The 23,121-nt window shown below is 43.0% G+C and overlaps 1 protein-coding gene and 1 long non-coding RNA gene across 2 annotated transcripts in view; one reads left to right on the top strand and one right to left on the bottom strand.

The window, feature by feature from the left end:
* The window catches only part of LOC109906919 (exopolyphosphatase PRUNE1), a 29,780-nt gene extending 12,291 nt beyond the window's left edge, over positions 1–17,489 (bottom strand). The window contains exons 1-5 of the mRNA XM_020504739.2: positions 17,234–17,489; positions 9,283–9,387; positions 7,000–7,205; positions 5,690–5,874; positions 5,297–5,455 (exon numbers count right to left, since the gene is read on the bottom strand). Of these exons, the coding sequence (XP_020360328.1) occupies positions 5,297–5,455; positions 5,690–5,874; positions 7,000–7,205; positions 9,283–9,387; positions 17,234–17,272 (694 nt within the window). The 5' untranslated portion in view covers positions 17,273–17,489. The remainder of the gene's footprint in view (positions 1–5,296; positions 5,456–5,689; positions 5,875–6,999; positions 7,206–9,282; positions 9,388–17,233) is intronic.
* LOC116354391 (uncharacterized) lies at positions 9,293–21,503 on the top strand. The gene is made up of 3 exons (XR_004203580.1): positions 9,293–9,403; positions 19,898–20,024; positions 20,147–21,503. It is a non-coding gene; the product is annotated as an uncharacterized LOC116354391 (long non-coding RNA).
* Positions 21,504–23,121: the final 1,618 nt, after the last annotated feature.

Raw genomic sequence — 23,121 nt, 5'->3', positions numbered from 1 at the left:
GCACCTTATACCACCCACCACTGCGACTTGTATGCTCTAGTCGGCTGGCCCTCGCTACATATTCGTCGCCAGACCCACTGGCTCCAGGTCATCTACAAGTTCATGCTAGGTAAAGATCCGCCTTATCTCAGCTCACTGGTCACGATGGCAACACCCATCCGTAGCACGCGCTCCAGCAGGTGTATCTCACTGATCATCCCTAAAGCCAACACCTCATTTGGCCGCCTTTCGTTCCAGTACTCTGCTGCCTGTGACTGGAACGAATTGCAAAAATCGCTGAAGTTGGAGACTTTTATCTCCCTCACCAACTTCAAACATCAGCTATCTGAGCAGCTAACCGATCGCTGCAGCTGTACATAGTCTATTGGTAAATAGCCCACCCTTTTTCACCTACCTCATCCCCATACTGTTTTTATTTATTTACTTTTCTGCTCTTTTGCACACCAATATCTCTACCTGTACATGACCATCTGATCATTCATCACTCCAGTGTTAATCTGCAAAATTGTAATTATTTGCCTACCTCCTCATGCCTTTTGCACACATTGTATATAGACTCCCCCTTTGGTTTCTACTGTGTTATTGACTTGTTAATTGTTTACTCCATGTGTAACTCTTTGTTGTCTGCTCACACTGCTATGCTTTATCTTGGCCAGGTCGCAGTTGCAAATGAGAACTTGTTCTCAACTAGCCTACCTGGTTAAATAAAGGTGAAATAAAAAAATAAAAAATAAACACACAATACCCCATCACAATTAAAAAGAGAAAACATGTTTTTAGACATTTTTACAAATTCACTGAAAATGAAATACAGTCGTGGCCAAAGGTTGAGAATGACACAAATATTAATTTTCACAAAGTCTGCTGCCTCAGTTTGTATGATGGCAATTTGCATATTCTCCAGAATGTTATGAAGAGTGTTCAGATGAATTGCAATTAATTGCAAAGTCCCTCTTTGCCATGCAAATGAACTGAATCCCCCAAAAACATTTCCACTGCATTTCAGCCCTGCCACAAAAGGACCAGCTGACATCATGTCAGGGATTCTCTCGTTAACACAAGTGTGAGTGTTGACGAGGACAAGGCGGGAGATCACTCTGTCATGCTGATTGAGTTCGCTTAACAGACTGAAACCTTCAAAAGGAGGGTGGTGCCGACATCATCAACACGTGCCGTCATCATTGCTTTGTACAAAAAGGGCTTCACAGGCAAGGATATTGCTGCTAAATCAACCATTTATCGGATCATCAAGAACTTCAAGGAGAGCGGTTCAATTGTTTTGAAGAAGGTTTCAGGGTGCCCAAGAAAGTCCAGCAAGTGCCAGGACCGTCTCCTAAAGTTGATTCAGCTGCGGGATCGGGGCACCACCAGTACAGAGCTTGCTCAGGAATGGCAGGAGGCAGGTGTGAGTGCATCTGCACACACAGTGAGGCGAAGACTTTTGGAGGATGGCCTGGTGTCAAAAAGGGCTGCAAAGAAGCCACTTCTCTCCAGGAAAAACAATAGGGACAGACTGATATTCTGCAAAAGGTACAGGGATTGGACGTCTGAGGACTGGGGTAAAGTCATTTTCTCTGATGAATCCACTTTCAGATTGATTGGGGCATCCGTAAAAAAGCTTGTCCGGAGAAGACAAGGTGAGCGCTACCATCAGTCCTGTGTCATGACAACAGTAAAGCATCCTGAGGCCATTCATGTGTGGGGTTGCTTCTCAGTCAAGGGAGTGGGCTCACTCACAATTTTGCCTAAGAACACAGCCATGAATAAAGAATGGTACCAACACATCCTCTGAGAGCAACTTCTCCCAACCATCCAGGAACAGTTTGGTGACGAACAATGCCTTTTCCAGCATGATGGAGCACCTTGCCATAAGGCAAAAGTGATAACTAAGTGGCTCAGGGAACAAAACATTGATATTTTGGGTCTATGGTCAGGAAACTCTCCAGACCTTCATCCCATTGAGAACTTGTGGTCAATCCTCAAGAGGCGGGTAGACAAACAAAAATCCACAAATTCGGACAAATTTCAAGCATTGATTATGCAAGAATGGGCTGCCATCAGTCAGGATGAGGGCCAGAAGTTAATTGACAGCATGCCAGGGCGGATAGCAGAGGCCTTGAAAAAGAAGGGTCAACACTGCAAATATTGACTCTTCGCATCAACTTCATGTAATTGTCAATAAAAGCCTTTGACACTCATAAAATGCTTGTAATTAGACTTCAGTATTCCATAGTAACATCTGACAAAAATATCTAAAGACACTGAAGCAACAAACTTTGTGGAAATTCATATTTGTGTCATTCTCAAAACTTTTGGTCACGACTGTATTTACACCCCAGAGTCAATACCTTGTAGAAGCACCTTTGGCAGCGATTACAGCTTTGAGTCTTTCTGGGTAAGTCTCTAAGAGCTTTCCGCACCTGCAACATTTGCCCATTATTCTTTAAAAAATTCAGCAAACTCCATCAAATTGGTTGTTGTTCATTGCTAGACAACCATTTTCAGGTCTTGACATAGATTGACAAAGCAGACTGAAGCAGGTTTTCCTCTAGGATTTTGCCTGTGCTTAGGTTTATTTCCTCTCCTTTTTTATCCTGAAAACTCACCCAGTCATTAACGATTACAAGCGGACCCATAACATGATTTAGCTACCACTATGATTGAAAATACGGAGAGAAGAACTCAGTAATGTGTTGTAATGGATTTGCCCCAAACATAACACTTTGTATTCAGTACAAAAAGTGAATTGCTTTGCCACATTTCTTTGCAGAATTACTTTAGTGCCTTATTGCAAACAGGATGCATATTTTGGAATATTCTGTACAGGTTTCCTTCTTTTCACTCTGTCAATTAGGTTAGTATTGTGGAGTAACTACAATGTTGTTGATCCATTCTCCGTTTTCTCCTATCATCACCATTCAACTCTGCAACTGTTTTAGTCACCATTGAGGGGTTTCACCTGAGCGGTTTCCTTCCTCTCCGGTAACTGAGTTAGGAAGGATGCTTGTATCTTTGTAGTGACTGGGTATATTGATTTACCATCCAAAGTGTAATTAACAACTCCACCATGCTCAAAGGGATATTCAATGTCTGCTTTTCTTTACCAATCTACCAATAGGTGCCCTTCTTTGCGAGGCATTGGAAACCCTCACTGGTCTTTGTGGTTCAATCTGTGTTTGAAATTCACTGCTAGACTGAGGGACCTTACAGATACTTTTGAGGTAGTTATTAAAAATCATGTTAAACACTATTATTGCACACAGAGTGAGGCCGTGCAACTTATTATGTGACTTGTTAAGCAAATGTGTACTACTGAACTTATTTAGGCCATAACCAAGATGTTGAATACTTATTGACTTAAGACATTTCATTTTTTCATTTTTAATGAATTAGTACAAATATTGTCACGGTCGTCCTCTTCATCTGAAGAGGAGAGGCGAGAAGGATCGGAGGACCAAAATGCGGCGTGATCTGTGTTCATCATGAATTTTAATAAAGAAAACATTGAACACTGAAACACTATACAAAAACAGTAAACAAAATAACAACCGTGAAGCTAATGTGAGCTGCGCTGAAACAAGCCATCAACATAGACAATCACCCACAAACAAACAGTGCAACCCAGGCTACCTAAGTATGATTCTCAATCAGAGACAACTAATGACACCTGCCTCTGATTGAGAACCATACTAGGCCGAAACATAGAAATACCCAAATCATAGAAAAAGAAACATAGACCGCCCACCCCAACTCACGCCCTGACCATACTAAATAATGACAAAACAAAGGAAATAAAGGTCAGAACGTGACAAATATTTTAAAAAACATAATTCCACTTTGACATTATGGGGTATTGCGTGTAGGCCAGTAACAAAATCTCAATCTAAATGTAATACATTTTAAATTCTGGCTGTAACACAAGAAAATGTGGGGGGAAAAGTCCAGGGGTGTGAATCCTTTCTGAGGGCAAACAGCCCTGAACCCTCCATGGTAGAAGTTAACCAGACACACACACACAGAGCCAGGCGATACGTCAGACTGTGGTACAATTATCAACAACCTCGACTAACCTGCACCCCCTGCACACTGACTCAGTACCGGTACCCCCTGTATACAGCCTCGTTATTCTTATTGTGTTACTTAATTTTTTTTAAACAAAATTAAACTTTCGTTTATTTGCTAAATATTTTCTTAACACTTCTTGAACTGCATTGTTGGTTAAGGGCTTGTAAGTAAGCATTTCACGGCAAGGTCTACACTTGTATTCGGCACAAGTGACAAATAAAGTTTGATTTGATTTGGTTGTATAAGTGATAAACAACAACAGTCTATTTCTATGGTAAATTACCACAACGCGGGGGTGTAAATGTAGTCAAATAGAGTCAAGTATTGGATGTGGTCAAGTATTTGATTTTTTTCCTTCTCTGACACAATGTATGTAATGGCGTCGAAATGAGGACGCATAAAAAAGAACCCAATACCTGGTGGATCTTTGATGTTATGGGGCTATTTTGTTTCCACTGGTCCTGGGTCTCTTGTTAAGATCAACGTCATCATGAACATTACCCAGTACCAGTATAACATAACACATAGTAAGATCAACCTGGAATGAGGTCAACACAAGGGAGAATGACTGTCCCCTTTCATTGAAGCCCTGGAAAGTCCAAGGCCGACCGAGGTACTGCAGGAATTGTTGGCAGAAAACAGGATCCCCCAATAAAGTGAATTGAAAAATGGCAATCGTCATGGTCAATCTTTGTGTAAAGAAAACATTACTTAGAAGACAATCATGGTACCAATATCACGGTACACCAGTTGGCCTTCAGCTTGAGAGGAGGCAACGCTGAGCTAGCCTGCAACGTCTCTTCTTGGAGTAGCTCAAACTGCGCATGTTATGTCTCCATTAGACGCCATCTTAACCGACTTCATTTGGCCTGAATGCGCTATTGAGTCTGCACATAGGAATGAATGGTGTCACGTGATCGATGGCTTTGTCCAGTCATTGGGTCAAGAGAGCAGAGGTTCCTACCTAAAGGGTTTGACATATTTTTATTTTTTTTACTTCTAGATGGACACTCCACAACATTCTTTTGACGTCGTGTAAAATCTCACACTTACTCTACAACACTCTTTAAAATACGGGTAACACTTTATTTGAATGGTATGTCCTAACAGTGTCATAATAGTGACATAATAATGTCATATTGTCATGACAACCTATGTCCCTGAATGTCAAGTGACAAGTCATTTTGTCCACCTGTCAACATTTTTCCCATGGCGGGTTTTTCTTTGTTACCTGAGATGTCAAACTTGGCGCTCTGTAGGGACTGGAAGAGGGCACCCCTGGGTGGCAGGTCTGGGAAGCGCGACTCCAGTAGGCAGGCCAGAAGGCTGTCCTTGGGTGTGACCTTGCCCGCCTCTGGGGCCATGTTGACACAATCCAGCACAATGGCCCCTGTGTGGGCACACTGCCAAGTATAGGTGAACTGAGCTAATGGTTACCGCTGGCATTGACAAACAAGCGCAACTACAATTTTAGTCAAAATTCCTCCTGCCATATTTCCACTGCCTAGTTCTGAGGTATGCATTGTTTAAAGACCTGGAGACACTGTGACCCTCAAGTAATGGAGTTTGGCACGTGTTATAGAGAATGCTGGACATGAGAGAATTATTGCTGTGGCAACCTTACCATATAATAATTGGGCCACCTGTCTGTCTAGCACTTCAGGTGCCTTGTGGTGAATGTACTCTGTCACCAAGGTGGCACAGGAACCCACGGTTTCCATGGTGACCGAACAGGAAGTGGAGGGTGTCCTCTCGAGGTGGTGGTGATCAATGACTTCCACAACTGCCTCCTCCAAGTCAATGTCGGCACTACGGGGAAAAGTTGGAGTTGAGTGAATATTGTGAAATACATTGTGTCATATATCCTTAACTATGTGTTTTCTGCCTCCCGAGTGGCGCAGCCGTCTAAGGCACAGCATCACAAAGCTTGAGGTCTCACTACAGACTCGGGTTCGATCCCAGGCTGTGTTACAGCCGGCTGTGACCAGGAGACCCATGAGGTGGCGCACAATTGGCCCAGCGTCGTCCGGGTTAGGGGAGGGTTTGGGCGGCCGGGATTTCCTTGTCCCATCGTGCTCTAGCGACTCCTTGTGGTGAGCCGAGTGCCTGCAAGCTGACTTTGATCGACAGCTGGACGGTGTTTCCTCCGACACATTGGTGCGGCTGGCTTCCGGGTTAAGCGAGCAGTGTGTCAAGAAGCAGTGTGGCTTGGCTGGGTCGTGTTTCAAAGGACGCACAGCTCTCAACCTTCGCCTCTCCCGAGTCCGTAGGGGAGTTGCAGCGAGGAGACAAGACTGTCGTGAAATTGGGGAGAAAAATGGGTAAAAAGTATCACAAAAAAAACACGTTTTCTTAATCTGGGTCCGGGAAACTATCAGGCACTTTCCCACAAAGTTCTCCTGTGTTGTCAATTCTATTTGATACTGTAGGTACAGTATCATTGGTAGAAAGTCTGAGTGAGAGAAAGGCAGAGATGGCAAGGGAGAGAATGTCAGAAAAGAGAGTGTGTGTAATGATTGTCTTCCTCTTCTGATGAGGAATAAGATGGATCGGACCAATGCGCAGCGTGGTAAGTGTTCATGTTATATTTATTAGAACAGAAACACTAAACAAAATAACAAAGAGAGTGAAACGAAAACGAAACAGTCCTGTGAGGTGCAGCAACACAAAACAGAAAACAACTACCCACAAATCATAGTGGGAAAACAGGCTGCCTAAGTATGGTTCTCAATCAGAGACAACGATAAACAGCTGCCTCTGATTGGGAACCATACCAGGCCAAACACAGAAATACAAAAACATAGAACAACAAATAGAATGCCCACCCCAACTCACGCCCTGACCAAACTAAAATAGAGACATAAAAAAGGAACTAAGGTCAGGACGTGACAGTGTGAGAAAATAAATAGGAAGAGTTATGTTGCAACCCCTGACCTAGGAAGCACGTTGTGGTCCACTAGGGAGAGAACCAGCCTCTTGGCTCTATGGAGCCCTGCCAGGTCCACCTCGTCACGGAACACCAGAGCCTCTGATGGAACCCCGCTCTCCTTCAGCAGGAACACGTTGTCTAAACGTAGGGGGAACTCGGCCCTCGGGATGTTCAGCACTGGCACCACAGTCTTACACGAGCTGCCAGACGCCTGGGAACAAAGGGGGATGGAAGAAGAGGAAGGGAAAAGGAGGAGAGGAGGAAAGGATGGAAGAGGGAGACCAGTTCAAAACAGACATCTGACACCAACACACCTTCCTGCTGAGGTTAGCTGGGATTCCTCTGCAATGTTTTTGTCCACCTTCTCAGACCTTTGGCGTATCTTGAGTATCTGAGGCTGTGTGAATATTTCATGAGTAGCGGGGGCGTATAGGCTAGCGAGCAGCTATAGCCAGGGGTTAGGGAGGGCAGATGGATCAACGCAGTAACGAAAGATAAGGAGAGACCGGTGGCTGGTGGCCAGGGCACAGACACTGTTTTTATGCTTGAGTATGATCTGAGTGACTCTGAAGTTTGTCTGGTCCTATTTTGGAGAATTCTGGGACTTTTGATTACGCTTGGTCAAGCTATTCATGGACCTCAGACCTAGAAATGAGTCACTCTGAGCCGGGGGTGCTTCAGGACTTGGCCCAGTTCTCTCAACACTATTAACAAGTTAAATTAGGAGATATATGAATTACTGCATAGCAGGATGTATTCATTTACAAATTTGATTTCAAACAACCACAACATAGAGTCTATGGGTCTTCATACTAGAAGATTTCCAGAAGGTACACTACATCACCAAAGGTATGTGGACACCCCTTGCAATCTCCATAGACAAACATTTGCAGTGAAATGGCCTTACTGAAGAGCTCCATAACTTTCAACGTGGCACCGTCATAGGATGCCACCTTCCCAACAAGTCAGGTCGTAAAATTTCTGCCCTGCTAGAGCTGCACCGGTCAACTGTAAGTGCTCTTATTGTGAAGTGGGAACATCTAAGAGCAATAACACTCACTACCAAGTTCCAAACTGCCTCTGGAAGCAACGTCAGCACAATAGCTGTTTGTTGGGAGCTTCATGAAATGGGTTTCCATGGCAAAGCAGCCACTCACAAGCCTAAGACCAGCATGGCAATGCCAAACATCGACTGGAGTGGTGTAAAGCTCTCAGCAATTGGACTCTGGAGCAGTGGAAACGCGTTCTCTGGAGAGATAAATCACGCTTAACCATCTGGCAGTCCAACGGATTAATCTAGGTTTGGTGGATGCCAGGAGAACGCTACCTGTCCCAATACATATTGCCAACTGTAAGGTTTGGTGGAGGAGGAATAATGGTTTGGGGCTGTTTTTCATGGTTTGGGCTAGGCCCCTTAGTTCCAGTGAAGGGAAATCGTAACGCTACAGCATACAATGACATTCTAGACGACTCTGTGCTTCCAACTTTGTGGCAACAGTTTGGGGAAGGCCCACGTGCTCAAAGCGAGATCCATACAGAAATGGTTTGTCGAGATTGGTGTGGAAGAACTTGACTGGCCTGCCAAGAGCTCTGATCTCAACCCCATCGAACACCTTTGGGGTGAATTGGAACGCCGACTGCGAGCCAGGCCTAATCGTCCAACATCAGTTCCTGACCTCACTAATGCTCTTTTGGCTGAATGGAAGAAAGTCCCCGCAGCAATGTTCCAACATCTAGTGGAAAGCCTTCCCAGAAGAGTGGAGGCTGTTATAGCAGCAAAGGGGGCACCAACTCCATATTAATTCCCATGATTTTGGAAAGAGATGTTTGACGAGCAGACATACTTTTGGCCATGTAGTGAATGTATTTTTGGGTAACAATTTACTAAAACCCCCTGTTATATAAGGTCATAATCATGGCATAACTGGTGTCAGCTTATGATAACTGACGTAATGTCATGATTATGAGTGTTATGTAGTCCTTATGACTCAAGTAAAGCAGGGGTGCCGAAACAAAATGAAATCTCAGTAGTGAGACACCCCAAAAATACATGGCTGATAATTGCATAAGATCATTCTGGAAGCCTCTTGCGAGGGCCAAGTTTGTCAAGGGCACTAGGACCCCACTTCCAGCGGCCCTGAAGTAAAGTGTCAATTACTTGTTACCGTATAAAAAACCTAAACATATGAGAAGGGGAATAGATACTTCAGGTATGGTAACTCATTTTCGACCTGGGTTGAGGGATTCACTAATGAGAGGCGGCACAGGCTAGAAGCTAGCTGACTCACTGTGGACAGAAAGTAGGCGAAGGCGAGGGACGACACCATGGAGTCGAGGTCACAGGCCTCGTTGCCAAGGACAATGTGGATCCCAGAGCTGCCCTCCGAACTGCCCTAAGGAAGTAAGGAAGTAAGTAAGTAAGGAAGTAAGGAAGGAAGGAAGGAAGGAAGGAAGGAAGGAAGGAAGGAAGGAAGGAAGGAAGGAAGGAAGGAAGGAAGGAAGGAAGGAAGGAAGGAAGGAAGGAAGGAAGGAAGGAAGGAAGGAAGGAAGGAAGGAAGGAAAAGAGAGGGGGGAAATTCCTTGTCAGATTTATACATTGTAGATTTCTAAACCGTGTTTTTTTTACACAGCCAAGGCTACACTAGTCTAAATGTAAAAAGCATTGGCATTGGCAAACCATCGCCAGAATGCTAGATACCTGCCTGCAGTCAGTTAATGCCAAGAATAGCCTAGTGAAACAAATCCCATGTTGACAGACTGGAATGGTAGACCTATATTTAATTCTGGCTCATAGTAGTTAGTTAGCATCTAGCCTATGCTATCATTTTTGGACTGCTGCTTTTAATCTACTTAGGCTATGATAATCAAAGAACATCACCTACTTTAAAGTGGCACTCCAGTCCACTTTTGACCTAATTTAACAACTGATTTACTTAACAATAGGCACATCTCAATAGGTGGTCCAGATAAGTCGTGACATAGCACAAGACATGCTCCTCTATTGCTCCTCAAGAAGGAGGGCCGATGACATCACAGATTCCCATCAAACCAACTCTTTGAACGGCCCACTCCTTGAAGTTTGCTGTCGTGTCAAAAAAACACAACTATTTTGCTCAAAACGTATTTCTTTACCCTTTAGTGTGTGTACTGCATTGTATTTATACCTGGGACATAGCTTTTCAACAGTAAATGTTCAAAAAACACTGAGGTACGTCTTCAATAACAATGAGTGAATGTGCAGCTACAACTATGACACAGCCTTGTTGGACTCAGCGAGATCATTTTGCCATCGACTGGTAGACCCACTGTGATAAGGAGTGTGATTAGTATCGCTTTATCTGGGACATAATGATAGAAACGATATTATGACTGACACCGGGGAGACGGCCTTGCTGTGACGGGATGATGGCAAAGCTGTGACAGCACTAATTACCCGTGTGTGTGTGGCAGTATGGCAGGACACAAAAAGCTAAATCAACCGTCTGGCTTTAGCTAAGTTCTTCTGAAGCACTCTGCTATACATTGATGAACACTTTCATTAGCTAGTTCCGTTAGTTTATGGACCTAACTGCTGGAAACCTGTCATTTATCTGTAAACCAGGAGAAGAAGTCCAAACACTAACTATTTGGTAGGGATTTATATGCTAACAACGACTTTGTCCTTTAGGGCCACCTTCCTGTTCGGGTGGCGCTCGGCGGTCGTCGTTACTGGCCTACTAGCTGCCACTGATCCTTTTTTCCCCCTTGTTTGTTTGTTAGATGTGCATCCTATTGACTTCAATGGTAAATCAAGAAATATGTCCAGGTCTGCCTTCTAGACAGTTTTTACTCTCCATCAGTGTGGGCTGTAGCTTAGTGTGTGGATGGAGAGAGAGCCATTTCGCCCCATGTTAAGTGCCCAATGTAAGTGCCCCGTGGGCGGCACTAACGGGAAGCCAGTGTGAGTGTAAGACAACATGGCGTCATGGCTGCCCAGCCTCCCCTTCCCTCTTATCTCCCTCTTCCCAGCGTGCGCGGCACCTCCCATCAGGCGTAGCAGTGGACAGACCCGAGCAGGCAAACAGGAGCCAAGGGAGGCTATATTTAACAACAGTGTGTGTGTGTGTGTGTGTGTGTGTGTGTGTGTGTGTGTGTGTGTGTGTGTGTGTGTGTGTGTGTGTGTGTGTGTGTGTGTGTGTGTGTGTGTGTGTGTGTGTGTGTGTGTGTGTGTGTGTGTGTGTGTGTGTGTGTGTGTATGTGTGTGTGTGTGCAGAGCTCTTCAACCGTGAATCCACAACAGCCACATGGTAAACAGAACGATTCAGGGCGACGTCTACTACAGCTGTAGTAATCCACTATTGCAGTATCCATTCAAAGACGAGACTAGAAATATAAACAAGGGTTAGATAAGAGGTGAACAACTTGGTTGGTGGGAAAACGTAGGCCTGACACAAATACGGAGGTGTAGAGGAGGAATGTTATGATAGTACCATGATTATGACAGGATGCTCTGATTCTGCTCTTCATGCATGTCCTTGTGCACCTGTCTTGTGTGCCATTCGCAGATCAAGTGTAGCCAACGGTGTTAATGGGAAACGCGAACTGTTTTGCAACGGGCTTCATATTCAACTCACTCTGTTGCTGAGAAATGTCAATTACTGTTACATAATAGGGCAGTGCTGTTTTCTAACAGTTATCCCCATATCCCACACTAATGTGAATTCAACCACGTTCACAGAGCAATCCATTTAGGCCTGCATTTGAGTGCAGCATTCAAGCCAGGGATCCCTTTGAGCCAGGTTGTGAGCTTCATTGGGTTGATATTGATGAGCCAAGAGTGTTCCATTACTGCTGAAACACAAATCAAATGCAGTAAGGCACACTGGCTACTCTTACCCGTTCCCCTTTCTGAGAGCCCCATCATAGCTCTCATTCCTTCTGGTTAATGTAAAACCGCACCACACTGAGGCGTTCTCTCTCCAATCCACTTAGCACAGGCCTCAGGGACTCAAGAGAGATAAGGCTGAACCGTGGAATTGGTGGATGGAGTAGCAAGTTGTTTGGAGAGAGGGAAGAGAGACAAACTCCTAGTTTTCCTCATTCTATGCTTCTTTTCTCATCCTCATCATCAGTATAATTTTTCAGCTAAATAAATTCCACCTTGATTCCCTTTTTGTTGGGAATAGTGTTATTTTAGGTAGGTAATGGGTATGGTTTAACTTTAGGTAACGGTTATGAACTTGGGCAGGTTGACATTCCTTAGATAGGCAAAGCAAAAAACATGTGTAAACAAAATGCTAAACAGGGTGGTTCGAGCCCTGAATGCTTATTGGCTGACAGCTGTGGTATATCAGACCGTATACCACAGGTATGACAAAACATTTATTTTTACTGCTCTAATTACGTTGGTAACCAGTTTAGAATAGCAATAAGGCACCTCAGGGGTTTGTGGTATATGGCCAATATACCATGGCTAAGGGCTGTATCCAGGCACTCCGCGTTACGTTGTGCTTAAGAACAGCCCTTAGCCATGGTATATTACCCATATACCACACCCCCTCGGGCCTTAATGCTTAAATAGACCATTTTGTTTAATCCGTCTGTCTGCATATTTCAAGACACGGCATATGAGGGTGCAGTGAGATACCCGATGGGTTGGACAATATTTTCTCGTCAATCATCTTTTAAAAAACGTAGACTTAAAAACTGCAAATCAACCAATCGTCTGTCGTTAACGCTATGGAAAAGTAAAACTGTAAAGTGTGTGGGCCACGCAGAGAGTGCAATTTGAGGCCTTGTGGCGGAAAGTGATACAGGCGCTGGAGATGGTGGTGTGTTCTAGTGGGTCTGGGCAGGTGTGATGTAGTTGATGTTTGTATGATGTTGTTGTTTGTATGTGTATGTTTTGTATTGTTTATAAAATAACAATTGAATCACAACAACAGAATTATGGCACACACAGTCAAAGAAGGAACTACCTGACAGATATGTACTGTAAAGGTCGACCGATTCATCGGAATGGCCGATTAACTGGGGCCGATATCAAGTTTTCATAACAATCGGTAATCGGCATTTACATTGCACTCCACGAGGAGACTGCGTGGCAGGCTGACTACCTGTTATGCAGTGCAGCAAGGAGCCAAGGTAAGGTGCTAGCTAGCATTAAACTTATCTTATAAAAAACAATCAATCTAAACATAATCACTAGTTAACTACACATGGTTGATGATATTACTAGTTTATCTAGCTTGTCCTGCGTTGCATATAATCGATGCGGTGCCTGTTATCTTATCATTGAATCACAGCCTACTTCGCCAAACGGGTGATTTAACATGCACATTCATGAAAAAAACATTGTCGTTGCACCAATGTGTACCTAACCATAAACATCAACGTCTTTCTTAAAATCAATACAAAAGTATATTTTTTAAACCTGAATATTTAGCTAATATTGTCTGCTAACATGAATTTATTTTAACTAGGGAACTTGTGTCACTTCTCTTGCGTTCTGTGCAACAGAGTCAGGGTATATGCAGCAGTTTGGGCCGCCTGGCTCGTTCAGAACTGTCCTCAAAAAGACAGCCAACTTCGCCAAACAAGGGATGATTTAACAAAAGCGCATTTGCGAAAAAAGCACAATCGTTGCACGAATGTACAGGTACCTAACCATAAACATCAATTCCTTTCTTAAAATCAATACACAGAAGTATATATTTTTTAAACCTGCATATTTAGTTAAAAGAAATTCATGTTAGCAGGCAATATTAAACTAGGGAAATTGTGTCACTTCTCTTGCGTTTATTGCACGCAGAGTCAGGGTATATGCAACAGTTTGGGCATCCTGGCTTGCGTACTACTTTTCCAGAATTTTACGTAATTATGACATAACATTTAAGGTTGTGCAATGTAACAGCAATATTTAGACTTATGGATGCCACCCGTGTCACGTTCTGACCTTTATTTCCTTTGTTTTGTCATTATTTAGTATGGTCAGGGCGTGAGTTGGGGTGGGCAGTCTGTTTGTTTTTCTATGATTTGGGGATTTCTATGTTTCGGCCTAGTATGGTTCTCAATCAGAGGCAGGTGTCATTACTTGTCTCTGATTGAGATTCATACTTAGGTAGCCTGGGTTTCACTGTGTGTTTGTGGGTGTTTGTTTCCGCGTCTGTGTTTTTCACCACACGGTACTGTTTTGGGTTTCGTTCATTCCACGTTTATTTATTTTTTGTATTCAGTTGTTCATGTGTACTATTTCTTATTAAAAGAACCATGGACACTTACCACGCCGCATATTGGTCCTCCGATCCTTCTCGCCTCTCCTCTTCGGAAGAAGAGGAGGAAATCCCTTACAACCCGTTAGATAAAATACGGAACGGTTCCGTATTTCACTGAAAGAATAAATGTTTTGTTTTCGAAAGGATAGTTTCCGGATTCTACCATATTAATGACCTAAGGCTCGTATTTCTGTGTATTATTATATTATAATTAAGTCTATGATTTGATAGAGCAGCAGGCTCGTAAGCATTCATTCAAACAGCACTTTACTGCATTTGCCAGCAGCTCTTCGCAATGCTTCAACCATTGCGCTGTTTATGACTTTAAGCTTGTCAACTCCCGAGATTAGGCTGGCAATACTAAAGTACCTATTAGAACATCCAATAGTCAAAGGTATATGAAATACAAATGGTATAGAGAGAAATAGTCCTATAATAACTACAACCTAAAACTTGTAATATTGGAATATTGAAGACTCATGTTAAAAGGAACCACCAGCTTTCATACTTTCTCATGCTCTGAGCAAGGAACTTAAACGTTAGCTTTTTTACATGGCACATATTGCACTTTTATTTTCTCCTCCAACACTTTGTTTTTGCATTATTTAAACCAAATTGAACATGTTTCATTATTTATTTGAGACTAAATTGATTTTATTTATGTATTATATTAAGTTCAAATAAAAGTGTTCATTGTTCATTCAGTATGGTTGTAATTGTCATTATTACAAATATATATATAAAAATCGCTTTTCTTAGTCCTCCAATAATCGGTATCGAAAAATCCTAATCGGTTGACCTCTAATCTACTGTCTCGGTCTATTGAACATACCGGTAGCCTTGTCCCATCACTGAAAATGAAAGACTGCTGCAACCAATAACATTAAATTGTCTTCAAGTGTTTGATTATGGAAAAGATGAGCATGTTGAGGGCCCCCCAACCCATGAGTGTGTGGGCGTGAGACAGGACAGGCATACAAAGCGTTAAGCTCCCCAGGTAGAGTAGTCAGGGACAACCCCAGACATAAACATCAACACTTAGTCACCAGCCATGTGAGGAGGCCATAATGTGAAGTGACAGTGGCTAAACTAAGGCTGCCCAGTGCCCATTAGAACACAGAGACCTTCTGTGTGGCAGTATTCAGATATAACCTGGCCTAAGTGGTTGATGTGGACCAAACAGAAGCATCTGACCAGAGGGCAGGACCATTAAATCTAACAGACGACAAGAGCCAGGAAGTATGCCACGAAGCTTTGATTACGCCCATTTAAAATGGGAACTCATACTTAGAGAAGGGGGGAGGATGCTGGGAAAGAATAACTTTTAAGTGAATGAATCAAAAGGCCACTACAAACTACAACTAGGCCACTACATACTACAACTAGGCCACTACATACTACAACTAGCCCACTACAAACTACAACTAGCCCACTACAAACTACAACTAGCCCACTACAAACTACAACTAGCCCACTACATACTACAACTAGGCCACTTCATACTACAACTAGGCCACTACAAACTACAACTAGCCCACTACAAACTACAACTAAGCCTACATCCAGGCTGTATCACAACCGGCCGTGATTGGGAGTCTCATAGGGCGGCTCACAATTGGCTCAGCGTCGTCTGGGTTTGGCTGGTGTAGGCTGTCACTGTAAATACGAATTTGTTCTTAACTGACTTGCCTAGTGAAATTAAGGTTAAATAAAAAATGTAAAATACTACAGTGTCTTACGGAGAGGGTTTTAAGAAAGGAATTCAATTCAGTCCATTACATGTTTTGATTAGTCTCACGTTATGTCTCGAATGTGTTCTCTGATTCTCTCTCGGGCCATATGATATCCCACCACAGCTGTTCTCTGACGGAAGGAGAAAAAAACTAAAGTAAAGCAGGTTAATGGTGACTCCTCAAGAGTAATCGCCCGACCCCTTGAAATTAGACACCTTCTCTTTAAATCTTTGCTGTGCCTGACAGCCATAGACAGCAGCATTCCATACCAAGGCTGCAGGGGAAGGAGGGAGGGGGGATGAGATGTCTGCCATTCAGGCATAGTGACAGAGGTGTCACCTAATATCACTATTAATAATGTCACATGCACAACAGTCAAGCTGTTGGACCACAGGAATTTGGAAGTGAGAGCTTTAGCCCAGACTCCAGCCGGAGAAAGAGAGATGTGTGCGTGTGTGCCCACATAGCCTATATAAACAAGGGGTACCCACCACACATGGCATCTTTAGTCTTGAATGTACACTCAGGCAATACAGTGTGCAGGAGATGCCAGGGTGGGACAAAAAAGGGAATAGCTTAAGAGGGTTTCCCCCACTATGTCAGGTTCTTTGCACTTGACTAAAATGTCATACAAATCATTAACCCTCTCATGGTATTGGTCATCTGACTCTACTGTGGCAACCCCTTGCAAAATGTGCTGAAAACATACCAACGATGCAATATGTGACAATGGCTGTTAATTAAGTTTCAGTGGGCAGTATTCTACCTCCTCTTGCTCTCTGACAATTCTAGCTCTTCATCCACACACCACCTCCTTATGAGTCATGGCGCTCTGTGTTTTGTGTGTCAGACCTTTTACAAGAAAAGATTAATCATCTTCAGGAAAAAAATATTTTTGGAATCTTGAACCATACTGCAATTAGTCTCTTTTCAATTCAGCTATGTTGTAACTTGAGAGAATGAATCAATAAACTCTCAATTGTAGTTGACAGGTTGTTAGGATATCCATACATTATGAATAATATAATTGTAATAAAGTAGGCTAGCTAATTCAATTGTAAAAGCAGCAAAGTCTTGGAAAAAAGTGACCAGCCTCTGTGACAGTAATTTAGACAGTTGGAATATGTAAATTAATTGCATGACAGACAGCAGAGAGCACGCGATGAACAAGGCTACTCATTAAACAGAGCAAATGAAACATTTGTAAAATATGCAATGCAATGTATAATAGACGTATTCGTGTGTGTGCCTACCTTTAATGCAGCGCTACATCTCTGTAGAAACCCCTCCATTTTCGCCAGCGTTGTGCACTCCCGGGATATTCTGCCAAACAGAATGTTTACAGACCCGTGTCCTCTGCATATACAATTTGACGAATATTCCTACACCACGTTTTGAAAAGCAGAAGCTCCTGAAGGGTACAAAGTGTCAGTGATGGGTCGTTCGCGAACGAACGGCTCTTTTTGAACGGCCCTTTTTGGTGAACGTCGGGGACCGAATCGCATCTGTGAGAGAGCCGTTCATTTGGCTCCCTGATTTGAATAATGTTTATACTTCTTTTTGAGCTCCAGACAACGATTATCTGCAGATGATAGGTTATAAAAACATGATCTGAAGATTGTAATTCATCACTGCAGAAACAATTGATAGTGAGGAGAGAGACTTTTTCTGGCCCACACATTGTTGCATTGCGTTCCTTTTTTTCATATATTTTTTTGCAGGCCTTGTAATAATTTGGAAAGGTAAAAATGTAATTGGTCTCGCATGTCATGGTCTGACATAATGGCAGGCAACGTTGTCGGCTTTACATTAGAGATTTTCAGAGGGACCAAGTGACTATTATTTGAGTCACAAGGTCCGAGTCTCAATTCGAGTCACAAGAATAATTGGTCAAGACTCTAGTAAAGTCTAATTCGTGCATTCTAAGAGCAAGTCAAGTCGAGTAGTCATGTTTTCAAGTCAAGTTTTTTTTAAAGACATGTATACATGCAAAGACTTGTTCAACTATAAATATTTGTGTATTTATTGAGGCTAGCAGACAGCCCTTTTCATTATTTGGTCAACTTTCGACTAGCCTATGTAATTGTAAAATAGGGACCTTGTAGCCAGGGGCGGAGCCAGAAGGGTGTCCGGGGTGGCACTGGACACCCCTGACATCTGATTGGCCACCCCAATATTTAATTCGCTACTGGCAGTTTAATGCTGACTGACATCTCATTTCACCTCTTGTTGAAAGAAGCATTATTTTGACGTTTTTAAATCGAGGAGAATATTAACGTTGGTTGCGAGATACAAAATAAGAAGAAGAATAAGAACATACAGAAGAAGAAGAGGGAATATTTCCACAGCTCCACGAGCTCTTTTCGCGATTGACGAAAGCATCATATTTGAAGTACATTTTAAGGTTTAGCATCGGGTTTAGGTTTCCTCAACAACTTTTACGAAAGTTGAGTCGCTGTGTAAGTTAACGGTAGACCTTTGGTTCCATTAACAGACAGTTAATCAGATAAGAGAGATCGGTTCCCAATTTAACCTAACATTATGTTTACATCTGTGCTAGTAATACACGCATATACAGTGCAGTGTCGTAAGTTACAGTATACAAATGTTTAGCTAATATGGGGTAACTAGTAGGCTACAGCTGTCAGTGTTCAGCAAGTTAGCATTCCGTAATTTGAAATCCATTAACTCAGTTAGATTTTCGTATTTGAACTCAAAACAAACATGTGTTATTATCAATCTGTTAACATTACTCAAAAGATTACCACAATTTGCAGATAGCCTGTTTGCTATCGTAAAGGTATAAGAAATTATAGCTAGCTAAGTTACTTACTGCAAAGTAGGGCTAGCCATGATCAAACTAGTCATTTGGGCGGGTTGTTGATTTTAAGGTACAGTTATGATAATGGGGATTTGTAATTAAGGTTGAGATTGGACTAAAATGTGGATAATTGGATGCTTATGCAGCCGATGTGAAATGGCTAGCTAGTTAGCAGTGGTGCGCGCTAGTGGCGTTTCAATCGGTGACATCACTTGCTCTGAGACCTTGAAGTAGTGGTTCCCCTTGCTCTGCAAGGGCCACGGTTTTTGTGGAGCGTAGGGTAACAATGCTTCGAGGGTGACTGTTGACGTGTGCAGAGCATCCCTGGTTCGCGCCCAGGTCGGGGCGAGGGGACGGACGTAAAGTCTATACTGTTACATTGGTGCCGTGACCCGGATCACTGGTTGCTGTGGAAAAAGGAGGAGGTCAAAAGGGGGGTGAGTGTAGCCGATGTGAAATGGCTAGCTAGTTAGCGGTGGTGCGCGCTAGTGGCATTTCAATCGGTGACGTCACTTGCTCTGAGACCTTGAAGTAGTGGTTCCCCTTGCTCTGCAAGGGCCGCGGCTTTTGTGGGTAACGATGCTTCGAGGGTGACTGTTGATGTGTGCAGAGCGTCCCTGGTCTGTGCCCAGGTCGGGGCGAGGGGACGGACGTAAAGTCTATACTGTTAGACTTAGATGTAACCATAAACAGCCTTATTTTTGCATAGGGTCAATTAAACATGTTAAGAAAGGGAGAGATATCAGATTTATTTTTAAAGAAGCACAAACAGGCAGATCAGGTGCAAACAGACCCCATCCCTTGCATCACCACCGGACACGAGAGCAGCTCCATACCTGAGGCTAGTCAGAGTCAGTGTGGTCAGACTTCACAAGGACCCAGTCTACCACCACCAGGTTAGAGCATCTACCAGGCAGTCAGTCACATGCCAGTTCAGAATTTAAGTTTAGCTTCAGCTTGTAATAGATGATTTTGTCAGATTTAAGCCTCACTTTAAAATGTTGGTTGTTGATTCATGTGTGTTCTTGTTTTGATGGCTGTGACATTTTTATGTTGATTATACACTAATGATTCTTGTGTTATTTTAATGTAATAGATGTATCAAGGGATGACAGAGACCTCTGGCTCTGAGCAAGACAGTGAGCCAGAGCTGCCAGGTGATGTCATCGAGCCCCTCCCAACTGCATCAAGCACCACATGTGCTGTTCCAAAAGGACCCAATGGTAGGCCAGGCCTATACTTTAAACTACACATTTTAGTTAGCAGCTGTTCGTATCTAATCTTGTGGATCCCATAACTATTCATTTCCATAGAGATATGACACATTATTTAACGTGTATTTCAGACATTTCAAGATCCAGAGAAGAGGGTCCTGTACAGCCGTGTTTGAAAACATTTGCCAAAACTCAGCATGGTACTAGGAAAAGGGCTGTCAACAGCTCCTGGTATAAGGACAGTTCATGGCTTGAATATTCTGTAAATCAAGATTCAACTTGTTGTTTCGCCTGTAGGCATTTATCTCGGCCCAATACACCTGAATCTGCCTTCACATCACAGTCATGTTTCTCTGTTCAATACACCTGAATCTGCCTTCACATCACAGTCATGTTTCTCTGTTCAATACACCTGAATCTGCCTTCACATCACAGTCAGGTTTTTGTAACTGGAAAAAGGCGCTGTTTAAAGATTCTGGGTTTAAGCTCCATTCGAAGGCAAAGCATCATATCAACGCTATGTATGCTTGGAATCATCTTAAAAGGGCTATTGACAGCAACTCATCAATGTTAGATGTCATAAATGAGGACCGGAAAAAGAAAGTGGAGGAAATCTGTACTTACATTAAAACAATTGCAGATGTGCTCCTATTAACTGCCACTCAAAATAAAGCGCAGAGAGGTCACAACAAGGGTAATGTTTTGACAATCTTAGAAGAAATAGCAAAGCATGACCCTCTCATAGAGAAAAGGATGAATGCATGTGGCAATGCTAAGTACACAAGCCACCAAATCCAGAACAAAGTTCTTGAGGGCTTAGCTGAGATGGTACAAAGTGAAATAATAAGAGAAGTAAATGAAAGGGACGTTTTTTGTGTAATTGCAGATGAAACCAAAGATTTAAAGAAAAAATAAAGTCTTTATTTGTGAGGTACTATCCATGAAAGCTTTTTACATTTTCAGTCAGATGAAAGCTTAGATGCTGCAGGTCTCACAAAAATTATAATTGATTGCCTTGAAAAACATGGCCTGGACTGCAGAAATAATCTTGTGAGCGGAAAGCATTCTGGTGTGTCTGCACGGATTAAAAACAGTGCAAGGTTTGCATTTTATGTGCACTGTAATGCACATTGTTTGAATTTGGTTCTTGTCGATGCTGTAAAATCAGTGCCTGAAGCAGTTCACTTTTTTGCTCTCCTGCAGAAGCAAGGGGAACCACTACTTCAAGGTCTCAGAGCAAGTGATGTCACCAATTGAAACGCCACTAGCGCACACCACCACTAACTAGCTAGCAATTTCACATCGGCTACACTCACCCCCCTTTTGACCTTCTCCTCTTTCCGCAGCAATCAGTGATCCAGGTCAACAGCATCAATGTAACAGTATAGACTTTATGCCCGTCCCCTCGCGCCGACCTGGGTGCGAACCAGGGACGCTCTGCACACGTCAACAGTCACCCTCGAAGCATCGTTACCCATCACTCCACAAAAGCCGCGGCCCTTGCAGAGCAAGGGGAACCACTACTTCAAGGTCTCAGAGCAAGTGACGTCACCGATTGAAACGCCACTAGCGCGCACCACCGCTAACTAGCTAGCAATTTCACATTTGCTACACAGATACATGGAATGCCATAATCTGAAGGACAGGCTTCCAGCAGTTCTGAGAGTGCTACAGGATATCACACTTGAAAATAGTGTTGATAGATCAGTGGAGGCAAGGGGCCTTCTTTCTCAGATAGATTTACTTTTCATAGGGCTTTTGGTTACCTTTTGTAAAGTGCTTGGTGATGCCAAATGTCTTTCTGACATGTTCCAATCAAGCTCTCTTGACCTAGCAAGGGCTGTGGATCTAGTAGGTGCCCTTACAGACACATTACAGGAAGGGCTGTGGATCTAGTAGGTGCCTTTACAGACAGATTACAGGAAGGGCTGTGGATCTAGTAGGTGCCCTTACAGACACATTACAGGAAGGGCTGTGGATCTAGTAGGTGCCTTTACAGACACATTACAGGAAGGGCTGTGGATCTAGTAGGTGCCTTTACAGACACATTACAGGAAGGGCTGTGGATCTAGTAGGTGCCTTTACAGACACATTACAGGAAGGGCTGTGGATCTAGTAGGTGCCCTTACAGACACATTACAGGAAGGGCTGTGGATCTAGTAGGTGCCTTTACAGACACATTACAGGACTACAGAAGTGAGGGTTACTATGGAGAACTATGGAAAGAGGTTGAAGAGATTGCAGAGCACTGCAAAATAAGTGTACAAACAGTGTGTAAAAGACAGCCTAAAACAAGCTTAAGATTTCACGACTCACTGATGATGAGCACTGTAGGACAGAAAAATAGAGACCAAAGTGATGGTGAGAGCTTCCAAAGAGCTATCTTTTGTCAGGCGCTTGACAGTCTCACAGCTGAGCTGCAGAGGTGTTTTTCAAAGAAGAATTGCGAGATAATGCAAGGGGTCCAGTCTCACAACCCAAAGAGTACAACATTCTTGAATGAGAAGCCTCTGTTTACCATTGCTCAGACCTTTGAGTCAGATTTAGAGGACCTCAAAACATGAGGTTCATCAAACCAAGCGGCTTCTTGATAGGAGAGAGAAAAGTGGAAGGGACAGACCGTCTACTCTCTATGACTTTGTTGTGTTTCTAGAACCTTATAAAGAGGTCTTCTATGAGCTGTTTCGACTTGTTACACCAGTCAGCAGTGCTTCTTGCGAGAGAAGCTTCTCAGCTTTAATAAAACGGATTAAAACCCACCTTTGGACAACAATGGTTGATGACAGGTTAAGTCACCTCGGAATTCTCAGTGTTGAGTCAAGGAGGGCACGCTCACTCAAAATGGATGGAGTTTGTGTAAACTTTTGCCAGTTCTCATCAGAACCTCATAATTATGCTGTTTTAAATCTACTTAGGATAATTTGGCTCTTAGGAGGTCCCTCTGGTCATGATTAAAACCTGGACTGTGTACTAACTAGTACACTGACATTCTTAAATGATAAATCCAAAGGGTATCATGTCACACAGATTTAATTTGGTCTTGATTAGGCCAATTCCAAAACTTGTCTTTGCTATTAGTTAACATAATATATATAAGCATAAATTT

This window comes from Oncorhynchus kisutch, linkage group LG17, assembly GCF_002021735.2.
Source record: "Oncorhynchus kisutch isolate 150728-3 linkage group LG17, Okis_V2, whole genome shotgun sequence".
Taxonomy (NCBI): domain Eukaryota; kingdom Metazoa; phylum Chordata; class Actinopteri; order Salmoniformes; family Salmonidae; genus Oncorhynchus; species Oncorhynchus kisutch.
Note: the sequence above shows the minus strand (reverse complement) of the source record. Positions and strands in the feature narration are given on the sequence as shown.